At 37.7% G+C, this 12,324-nt stretch overlaps 1 protein-coding gene across 2 annotated transcripts in view; it reads right to left on the bottom strand.

The window, feature by feature from the left end:
• Positions 1 to 6,123: 6,123 nt before the first annotated feature.
• The window catches only part of LOC142374729 (glutamate receptor ionotropic, kainate 2-like), a 69,429-nt gene continuing 63,228 nt past the window's right edge, over positions 6,124 to 12,324 (bottom strand). For both annotated transcript variants that reach the window (XM_075458503.1, XM_075458504.1), the window contains exon 16: positions 6,124 to 9,678. In XM_075458503.1, coding sequence (XP_075314618.1) covers positions 9,514 to 9,678 — 165 coding nt within the window. In that variant the 3' untranslated portion in view covers positions 6,124 to 9,513. The remainder of the gene's footprint in view (positions 9,679 to 12,324) is intronic.

Here is a 12,324-nt window from a genome sequence, read left to right as displayed (position 1 = left end):
ATAAGTATAACTGAACAAAGTTATTGATTTGGTTTAATTAGAGTTTTATTGGCTAACTTCTGATCGGTTTTGTGTCACACTAAAGAATCTTTGCGCATATTAAGCAAGTACATTTACAAAAGGGTTCATGTTGTAAGTTACGTCTCCCCATATCTTCAACACAGATAGGTTTATGTAAAATGTTCATTTAGAGAATATTTCAGTTTGAGAAGGAGGAATGAACTGGTTGGGCAAACTTTATTTAGGGTCAACTAATTCTGTGCAACACTGGCTTCAAGCAGTGAAGTGATAAGTGCAGTTCTGTACAAAAGTCTTGAGCCACATCCATGTTTTCTTCTCATATCCCTTTTAAGGAGCCAAAGCTTCCTTAAAGTACTTGTTTAAGTGGTCTTGATAAATATTTTAAAATATAGGATAACATTTTAAGATTTTATTTGACATTGGCTGCTTTTTTTACAAATTCTATGCTCAGTCTATGTACCTGATCATTGTTAAGCCACTTAGCACTGACCCATGAATGATTGAAGTTTAAAAAAAGGCACCAAATTTAAGGGATTAGTCAGTGTTGTGTCTGCACTTAACAGAAGACTTAGTAAAGAAGCTATTTTCTATTTTATCTTTAAGCACCTTGTCACTAGGTGACAAGGTGACATAAAGGGACATAACTTCTTCCCATTCCTTTAGCTGCAAATACAACAGACAGACAATAAAAAAAGGTTGATATACCTAAGTAATACATTTTACACCAAAAATGTGATTTCAAAGGACTGTTAGCTGGAAACTTGGCATATACTGTTTCCTTAAAAAGAAAAAAGAGGAAATTGGACAACTGCCTACTGTAGATGAACAGTATGTGAAAGTAATGTCCTTGAGATAGCAAACAGCCCCCTCGGTTGATTCATCACTGAAGTCTCATCAGAAATGGTCTACATGGAGCAACAGTGGCAGCAGGTCTTGAGGTGAGTGATGAATGCTCCCCAGAGCCGGGATCTCAACAATATTAAAGCAGTGTGGGATCATTTTGACAGAGAACAGAACAAAAGGCAGCCAACATCCAAAGATGAGCTTTGGAATGTTCTTACATTGTTCCAAGTGTACAACGTTCTTTCTGTTTTACATCGTACTGTATGTGTGCATAAAGCTCAGTAATAATCATCATTATGGTTTATTGGAAATGCATTTTGTTAGAATGACTCCACTACAAAAGATTACAATGTAACAATGGCACATATTTACAAAGCTTTGAAAAATGCTCTTCACGATTTCTTTCGCTCTTGAATTGTGCATAACCTTTTCTTGAATCTTGATGATTTTACGCTCAATGTAACTATTTATTCTAGATATAGTAAATAAGAGTAACAGCAATTTTAACCCAAACTTTTGTTTGACAGTGACAATTACAAATTCCAAGCCAGTGCTTATACAAATTGTCAGTCACCCACAAAATTGAAAACTGATTAGTTCTTTTCTATGCTAGTTCAGTAAATAAAAAAAAAATAATAAAAAAACTTGGGTGGTTGAACAGAACAAGTTTGTGCTTTGAGTTTTGACAGAACATAATAGTCTGGCTGCAAAATTGGGGAGATGAATAACATGGTGGAAGTCTCGAGGGATTCAAACCATGGGTGCTGCAGTTATAGGTAGTAAAATTATAGACTTTTTAAAAATTGGAAATCTCTTTAAGAAAAAATTGTTAATTGTTAAGACAAATAACCATATAAAGCTTCATCAGTTATATACTGAAATAAAAAAAAATTGTGTATCACAAGGTTATGTGGGAACATGTGGAGGCATTTTATGATTCAATACGTGCTTAAATACTTTGTGATTTGCATAAATGTAAGGGGAGAATTTTCTTTTTGCACGATTTCTTTTCCATAAAGACTTGCTATAGTAAGAAACTAGTTCAAAGCTTATCACTTTGTCCAAAAAATACTATGATATGCAACTTCTAAAATCAATATTTTTAATAACTTATCAGAATGCTGCTTGAACTTCCTTCTCATACAGTTCCTCCTTTTCTTATGTCTGAACCTCAGTAAAGTTTTCAGTAAGATTTCAGTAATACAACAAGAGACTATATCAGTCATACGACCTACAGTACACTGAAACTGTGCGCAATGACAGAGTTCAAAGTGGAGAACAATTTTATTTTTAATATATCAGTTATCCTACATCTCCACAAGGGGGCAACCTAGCATTGCTAAATCATCATTCTCCCTCAGGCCTGTGAAGGACAGCCAAAACAGATTAATCACCTCAACACATCTGACTCACCAAGACTCTGGTGTTTCTTCACAGCCCTCTCTCTATTCTCCTGCCCTTCTTTAATGGCCTTGCGCCTTGTGTTTATAACCAGCTGTCTCTCTAACAGTCTCTCTCCTAAGCACATTCAGGCTTTAGGGTTCCCATTAAATGAACGCTCTTTGTTTACAGTTTCCCTTAGTTACCTTACCAACCATCATTTTCCTACACAGCTCTTCTTTTCCCACATACATTCTCTAGAGATGGCTTTGTCAAGGTCAGCTATTTTTATGTTGGTGATACAGGAGGTATCACTGGGAGGTGATGATAAGAAGACGGGAGTGGGGATAGAGAGAACTAAAGGACAAATACTGCTGAGTCTTAGCTGCAAACACTACAGAGGGTTTTCAGGATCTCAGAGGCAGTATGCAAGCCAAAGAGAGGTGAGAACCACATATCTTCTCCATCTTTCTCTCTATTCCTCATTCCTAAACTGCATGTTGACCTTTGTAGCACTGCCTTCAGGCTGTATACTTTAACCTTTCCTATGAGATAGAGGGGGCTTCTGTAATGGGAATACAAGATAAATCACAACTGTTGTCTGTTAATGCGACAGACAACAATACACACCGGCATGCATGCACAGCTGAAACACTTGTCCTCTCCCTTTTCATACCTCATACACACACACACATTGCACACATGCAGACGGCCTTCATAAAGATGTTCTCAGCATCTCTGGACTATTATATCTACAAGCACACTTTGAATTATTCATCTATCATTAAAATGCACTATGAGTAATGATAGCTAGGAGTGTGTTTTGGGCTATTCTTTTTTCTGAATAAAACACAGGGGTCATTAGGAGTCATTTCTGGTCAATTTTGTATGATCAGCCATGCTCCAGCGAAAGACAGAAAAAAAAAAAATCCCATTTACTTCCAGTGCATTGGGAATTCATGTTGAAAGAGATCAAAGGGGACAGACAAAGAGATGAGAGAATCGACATCTTCTCGTCTCCATTTGGCTCCCTGTGAGAGGAGGAAAATTACTTTAAAGCTGATGCCTTGATGAAAGAAAAAGGCGTTATGGCTGATGTATTCCTCCAGAGGTGGAATCAACAGTATGAATGACTCAAAGGCAGATGGAGGGGGGGGGGGGACAGAGCATTTGTTTGAGAGAACCTAATGGGGGATTTTGGAGAGGAAAGAGGGTACTATTTGACAGCAGCGAACAAAACATGATTCCCCTGTCAGGAGATGTGGCTGGTTCAACACTCAACACTGTTATTTCCGGTGTGTGCGCACAAGCAAAGCAGATGCCATCAGATAGTGAGCTAATTTGCAATATCAATCCAGGGGTTCTTATCAGACTGAGCACCATTAATGTGTTCATGTCAGAGTATGATTTGGGGACATATTTGGCCAAAGCCTTACTGTTTTTCTGCTGAATAGGTCATTTAAAGGAAATAACCTCCAAACGAGGAGACCTGCTCTGCCATCTTCCTGACAGAGCTGTCAAGGCATCTAGAAAACCATGCTAGTTACACATGAAGCAGATAGAAATGAAAACATTGTCAGTGAAAAGACTCATGGGGTAACAGAGATGCCAGGAGCAGGGTGAATCACTTAGCAATCTGTGCTCCTCCATTCTGCAGCTGCCACCCACCACAACACATCTGCCACTGGGAAAAAATATCTCTGATACAAAACCGCATCCAAACGAATTGCTACATGACACAAAAGATCACTTCTTCAAAATGAAATTCATTTTCAGCTAAAACGGGATTCGCCCCCCCAGGGAATCTGTGAGTGTGTGTAGAAACCTGCATACAGGTGGCAAATATATTCAGACGAGGTGACAGAACGTAAAGTTTGAGTAAGACCAGCAGAATTCTTTTTGTGGTACCAACAGCTCTTCCAGGGCACCCCCCTGTGCTATCTCTGGGGGGACACATGCCACTGCTGGGCAGGATCCTAATGCGTACCAAATCATCACTTTCCAAGCACCAAGGCTTGCCCAGCTCAGCCAGCTACAGCAATTCTCTTTTTATTGCATTTTCTCAGGATTTCATATTATTCATGCTGAACTCGACAAAAAAGGAGTCAAAGCTCATTTCTACAACCCTGAAATGCCTGCAGAAGGGGTATCATCTACAGCAGGCTCAATATTAACCAAAATTTGCAAATAGCTTTGTTGGTGAGCCTCATGGTAACAAATCATTAACTTATTCCCACAGACCATTCAGAGAGAGGACGTCTTTTTGTTTAAGAGCAACAATGTCTTTTGTTGTATTCAACTTTAAAGTTAAATTTCTCAACTGAAATTCTGCCCCTTTTCAGATGATATTCTCAGATTTTTCAGAGTTCAAATGAGGTAAGAGTCGCATTGATTTACATCTTCAGATTTAACTGCAGTTTGAAGTTAATGACAGCTGCGACATGTAAGCTTTTATAAATGTGCATGTCTGGGACATTCATTAATGTGTATAGAGCTACAGGAAGCGATCTGTGAGGCTGACTTGGAAATCTGATGCCAGAGATGGGGTTTACTCACCGGCCAGGTAAGCGCTTGATAATAACACATCACTGTACTTTGTTCGTACTAATAACATGGTAACATGTCCATGGATAGAAATTTGACAGTGTTACTTGTGTGACTGGTTTTATCTGACACAGAAACAGAAGAGCTGATAACTCGCATCACTAGAATTTCACCACTTTTTATGTACATTGCAGTCATGATGGTTTCAGAGGATGTCTGGGAAAATAAGGTTCAGGGACGATTTATTCATATCTGCACATATGTGTGTTATATTCAGTGGAGGTGGGTAGGTCAAGGTGACCGTTTATTTCCCTTGATTCCCTCAAATTGGTACTCTGTATCTTGTCTATCTTGCTCTCTGGCCTCAGCCATTATCAGGGCTCCAGCTGGTCTTGTTTTGGTTACATACGGTCTGAAACCATGGTAACCATGGCAACTACCACTGTATACATAACTAATTCTCTATCTCTCTTTAGCTTTCTCCTCACTATCAAATGGTTTCAAGACCCTTCGTATAATGCCCCTGCCTGTACAAAAGACAAGTTTGCTAGTCTCAGTTTATTAATCTAGTCTGAAGAGTGTGAATTAATGTCCACGACACGAGTTCTTGACATTCCCTCAAGTACCTCTGGGGGCTTTCCAGTCAGTTCCTGCGGTGAACTTCAAAATCCCAACTTCCTTGTCCAAAAGGACTACAGTCTAAGTACAGCATAAGATACAACAGTGCCATGAGCCAGATGCTAACATACACATCCCAGCATGTTAAGTGAGTTGTTTACTCTTAATTAATCATTTTACATTTGCTGATAAATCGAGAGATGAGTGTAGATAGGACTGTAGGGAGATTTGACCCTATATATTGTTTCACAATCTATTACCCCAATTCCAATAAATTTGGGACGCTTTGTAAAGTGTGAATAAAAACAATGAGTACAATGATTTGCCAAGTGAGATATTTGACTATTTCATGAAATGTGCTAGCTCATCTTGAATTTGATGGCAGCAACATGTCTCGTAAAAGTTGGCAGGGTGAGACAAAAAGCTGCAAATGAAAGGGTTTTGGTCTCTATGTGACCTTGACAAAGTAAGGGGCAAACAAAATTAAATAAAAAGTGTTGCACCGCTGGTGTGCCCAATTACAATTGATTTAGCAACGTCCCTTTTAATACATGACAAATCAAGGTACTACTGTACGAATCAAATGGAAAAATCTCTGACAGAAGGGACATTTATAACTTTTTATGTCACCCACTAACCTTGTATATAATGACTTTACAGAACCCAATGACTTTACAGATACATATTCCGCTACTTGCTCAAAGGAAAAAGTCAAAGTGGACTTACATGATTTTAATCTGAGATCATGAATTATTAAAATCACAGGGAAATGAGCAAAGGAATACATTTCTTCCTTCACAAAACCTTTCTTGGCAGACTCTATTAGCTTGTGATATCTGGATGACAAACCAAAGTCACATTCAGAAAGCAATATTCTGTCCACAATGCTATCTCAGCCATTAATTGACTAATGAACAAGATGTTATCCAAGGATACCTTTCCAATGACCACTTAGGAAAAGGAGGAAAAGGACTTAATATGATGGAAATACGTGTGACAGACTTAACGGTCCCTGCTGAATGCACTGATGTATACTGTGACCTTCCCTGTCAATGTGGAGGGCGAACAGGAAGGCCATTTGTGTTGTAGCGGCTGAGCCGAGGCTACAGAGACATTTTTCATCATTACTTCTGGAGAACCTTGTTGAAACTCAGAGCTCACTGACTGCCCACAGCTGGCTGTGGAAAGCACGTAACAATGAGTAGTGAAAATGAGATAGGGAGGTGGGGAGGATTCCTGTGCCATTTTGTCTGGTTGTGCAGCCTTGTGAATGTCACTATGAAGAGTGGTCACCTGGATTTGAGGTGATAGAGAAAGGTACACAGCCAAGTGGATAAATACACTAACAACCAGAGAGCAGGTCAGAAAACTAGCTTGTTAAACAGGCTTTCAAGTCTGATTTGATTGATAAGATGGCAGTAATCTATTGTATTCATTTAGATAATATAAAAACAAGTTTTGGGCATTTAATGAATCGGAAGTGCTTAACATTTTTTTTTTTTAATGTTACAAGATATAACGCTCATCACTCAGCACGATGAAAAGAGCTTTTTTTCTGTTTAAATGTCACCAAAATAAATTAAAAGTATGAGGCAAATCTACAGTTATGACATTTTTAATGACATTTTTTCTTTTTCTTTTTTTTTCTTTTTTTTTTTGTAAAACCTTGCATCGATGTCAGTTTCCATGAGCTCACATTTGTTTTTGACAGCCAAACCTTTGGAATAATTTCTGAAGGATGTTTTCAGGTATTCAGTCACTTCAGCTCGCACTACTAAATTTAGCTATATGGAAAATGACAAGCAGCACTGGTAGAAGACCAACAATTAAATGATACTGTCTTCCCTGTCAATTTTCATACAGTCATTAAATAGATCCATTAAAATACGACAGAGATGTCACCACCAGCGTTCGCCGGTGTGGTGTTGTTTTTTTTTGTCTTTTTAAACCCTGAAAACACTTCAAATGATTAACCGGATCAAGACATGGGCAGTGGGGGTAGTAACCTACCAAGTATGCTTGTCATTTAACAAAATGGAACAGAGTCAACAGACAGGAGTTATAGGACCAAATGTGATTGTGTTTCTTGGTGAGGAGAATACACATCTGGAGACAATTAGCGGATAAATGATTTGCTCGCACCACAAACTATTATTGACGTTGATCAAGCCCACATGAGGCAACATGAGCGAAGCACAACTTGGCTTTTGAGCGTAGGGGCGACATTAAGCGCCTCAAAGCTCCAAATCATTCCAACATCAGATGAGCTGCAGCTGAAGCATCTTATACATTCATAGGCTGCTCATCATTAAGATACACCTTTGAGGTAATTTAAGTTTGTTATTGAGTCCTAAAATCAATATTTTTCAAACTAAGAGAAAAATGTCAACCTGTGCAATCTGATATTAGCTGATGCTAATATTTGTAGACCGATAAATCAGACAGACCGACTTAATGACTGATATAGCTTTAGCAGACTTATCTGTTTAGATGTGTACTGAATATCTCTGCTGAAAAAGCAACAATACCAAATTAAGTTAAGGTATCTAAAAAAAGCATCTATCTATCTATCTATCTATCTATCTATCTATCTATCTATCTATCTATCTATCTATCTATCTATCTATCTATCTATCTATCTATCTATCTATCTATCTATCTATCTATCTATCTATCTATCTATCTATCTATCTATCTATCTGTATATAATATGATTTCTATTAGTTTAAAAAATAAGACTTTTAGGACTTGATATCAGTAAAAACATTAAACAAAATAAAAACTCATTGTACTATAACAGTGCTACATGACAAAATTTATATGTAGGCTATATTCCACACAAGCAACATTTGCATGTTTACCCTGTCTTTCATGGTGACTGATCTCTGCTACCGTTAGTTACCTGCACTTGTTGTCAGTAAGACTTTTGCTGACAGTTGCATTTTCCAATCATGCATTTCCCAGAGCAAGTCACTGCTCCGCTGGCTTTGAGCACTACTTCATTTACAATTCCATTGCTTTCACCTACGAAAATCCACTACATTGTCCCCAGACAGAATGTACAGCTGGCCCCGTGAGACTCGCAGACAAAAGACTGAATATCCGATTGATGAGAGAGATGAACCCTACACAGCAGAGCCTGGAGCCCAATGCCAGTGTTTTTGAGGGCTGAGTTGGTATCTGCTACATATTTTGTCCACAGGAGGGGCTACCGTGATACAAAGCACTACAAAACTTCTTGTTCTTGTACAAAAACAAACACTTTTGTAGAAATCCTGCATTTTAAACAACAACTGATACAGATTGAAAACTGCAGACAGTGTATAAGGACGGACATGAATAAGGACTGACAGTATACATTGCTTGTAGAAGCTTTGAACACAATAGGCATGGCAGAAAGTTCTTTACAATGGCCGAACTTTGGCACGAAAAAGGCATTACAGAAGAAAATGATAAGTATTTGACAAGGTCAGCATAGATGATATCAAACTAAATATCACTTTTATACAACAGTTCATAAGAAACCTTATGGCATTGACTACCGTTCCCTTTTTTGTGTAAGATAAGTGTTCGTTCAAATTACTGGTGAGAAACTCAAGCCACTGAAGGGAGGGACTGGTTGGGTCACACACATAGAGGTAAGACAAAAGGGCATTGACTTCAACAGAAAAACTACAACTGGCGTTACTGTCACAACAGAATATTCCTTTCTGCACGTGTTGTGTAAAATGAGAATATGAGTGCGTGTTTGTATACACAATTTTCTGTTTCTGTGTGTTTTAATCCACTTTCGGTGTGGACCAGACAAATGTTTTTTTTTTTGTCACAAATCTGCATGGATCTGTTTTCACTTTACAGCCTTTATCAACCCAAAAGCAGAAAGTCCTTCATTTCCATCTCCCTTCAAATAGTGAATGTCGCAGCGAGGTGACAATGCTCAGGTATCTATATTTCCACAGGAAACATCTGTCTATATAAGCAAGTGGGTTCAAAAGGAATCCTGTTTTTACTGCTAACCTCAGTCTGTAGTTAAGTCAGCATTGATTTGACCCTCTGTCTCCCCTCCATGGTTTTTATTGAGGGATATGCTCAGGGTCCGGTCAACGTTCATGCCATGGTTTCCTTTCCTGGGAGTCTCCTGTCATTGAATGTGTGCATGTTAATGACCTCTTCTGTCTTGACGATGACAGGCGGCTGAGGCTTTTGTTTGAGACGGCGCTGGCACTTCAGAGACACGCGCAGCTCGTCCATCATGGCACTGCAGAAAGATCGCTGGGGAAGGAAACCCAAGAAGAAAAAGTTTTAGCTTGTGCCATTCTGTGTGCACTCCTCAAAATGATACAAACTCTATGAGGTAATTATGATCAGTGCTGGTGTGACACCGAATATTGGCATGACAAGCAACGCATATATCTCCAAAATGGTTTATACTGATATATGCTGTTACTTATTTAGCTGATACTCCATTATATATATAGTTTAAACTCTTCCATGTCACATCACTGTTCCTTGGTTAGTGTCTCAATGTGTTTTTTCTTACCACTAGGTGGCAACAGCATTATAAGGAGTACTAAATATGATGAGGAGCCCCTGAAAGATGTTTATATTACTGAATCATCAGCTAATGATTATCTCATGAATATCTCTGAGTCAATTATACTTCACTTTCTTCATGAGTGATTCATGAACAGCACAAAACTACTGCTGACTCATCCATAACTTAAAGTGCACAAATTATGCTAATTTACAGACTCATAATCTTATGTTTTAAGTCTACAAGAATAAGTCTACATGTATCTACTTTGAGAAATCACATTATTTTTCTCATAATGAATATTGTTGCAGCTCCACTTGTCTCCCTCTATTTGACACATTCCAACTTATTGTCTGTCTCTTTAAGGGACCCCTCCCAAAAGACCCTGATTCCTCTGATAGGTCAGCCAGGTGATCAGAAATGATAGCGCTTTTCTTTTTTTTTTTCTTCCTTTATCTGTGGGCTTGCCTCTCAGGCTTCTGGCCAGGGATCAAGCTAATGGACTACAAACAAAGCTTTCAGGTAGCTCAGGAGCAGTGTCCTCTGTGTGAGGACAAAAACTACCTTTCGTATGGACTTTAGTAACATTGTAGACCTGTTACATGCAAATGTAAAAAGTTATACAAGCACATTAAAGGAATTTAAAAAATCAAAAGAATAATATCACTTTAAACTGTTCATGTTCAGTCTTGTTACTGATAGCAATACAAGGCATTGATTAGTTACTGAGTAGTTCATCACAACTAAATGAAGTGTGTTTACATGCACAGTTAAGTAGACTTATAATTATAGCCAGGCTGTATCATTTAATGTGGACTATTAATTTATTCTGATTGAAGGCTGATGGCACATATACACACAGGGCTACTTTGACTCCTTTGACTGACGTGTCTAATTTAGTATGATTTCATAGAGACTCACATATTTACATCCATTTTTAAAATTCCAGTTTTAGTTGTATAAACACAATAATTAGATTTTTTTTTTAATGTTATGCAGACATTCTGACTGTGAGGTTACGCGTCATGGCTTTATTACTTTATTATTATTTGTCCAGTTTACCTTAATTATGATGTTGCCAGTAAAACCAACTTTCTAACAAATTACTACTAATTACAAGTTATTGCCAGAATTGCATAAATAGGTATTAACTAATCCTTTCATCCTCCATTTATCCTTAATCAGCGTTCTCTCATGAGTATGATAATCTGAGGTTGATGTGGCATGTGTGATACACCACATGTGTCTCTATAATAAAAAAAAACAGTAATGTAATATCATGCATCATTACTTAGTATTGCTGTTTATTGCATGGTTCAGAGGAATTTTGAGAGAAGTACTTAAATAAATGAAGTTATCCTTCAGTTCTCCCTAATTTTTTTCTTAATTCATCATCATTAGCAAATTATTGGCTGAACTACGTCATAAATCTAGGTCACTCATTAAACTAATTATTATCTGAGGCAATTTGTTCCCTGTTTTTCTCTGTTACCTACTCAAAATGTTATTGTGAAATGTTAGTCCCGTTGCTGCTTGAATCCAATGCAATGAGTTTCATGTGAAATGACAGCTTTAAATTCTCTTTTTCTTTAATATATACCACACATAAGGATTGGATAAAGACAGATTTGGAAAAATTAGTGTCTCATTCACCTGAAGCCTGGTAGATGGTTGGATTGCTTTGTTTGTACAGGTAAGGGAGGTTTGACTGGTAAGAAAATAGGTGTTAGACTCTAACAGAGTTTCTTGATTAGTTGTGGTGCGACTGTGTCCCCACTGATTGTGATTCTTGTGTGTTTATTCAGTTGCCCCCTGCTAGAGAGGGAAAGAATGGAAATATGGGCTTAATGATAAGGACATATCGAGTAAGGTAGCATGAACTTGTAGGTAATGAATGAAGGTGAATTTCCTCTGAAATAATTCTGCCGGTACATGTAATTGACTTTTGTCTAATCTTATTTTTTCACTTTTCTTTCCACACGGTGGCTTTGCCCATGCATTTAATGCCACATTCATTTTTATCCATATCTACTTTTTTATATTAATTGTACCAGTGTTTGTTTCATAACTTAACATTTGGATTTAAATCTCAGTAGACCAGAATCGGAAAATAAAGGTCAACTTGTTTAATGTCAGTAGAATTTCATCCATACTAAATAAAAACATCTGCTGGTTTATAATGTATATACTCATAAGTGACAATATTGTTAACCCTATCCATAAACTAAATGGTTTAATGCTTAGCCCAGCGATTTAAGAGTGTATTGTGCACAATAAGGGAACTGTGGATTGACAGATCCATCAAAAGGATGGTAAAATCAAAGCTACAAAGACTGAGCCATTCAGACTTTTAGAGCTATGGAGATATTAGAAATCTCCACTAG

Source organism: Odontesthes bonariensis, chromosome 24 (assembly GCF_027942865.1).
Source record: "Odontesthes bonariensis isolate fOdoBon6 chromosome 24, fOdoBon6.hap1, whole genome shotgun sequence".
Lineage (NCBI taxonomy): Eukaryota > Metazoa > Chordata > Actinopteri > Atheriniformes > Atherinopsidae > Odontesthes > Odontesthes bonariensis.
This window is presented reverse-complemented; position numbering and strand designations above follow the sequence as displayed.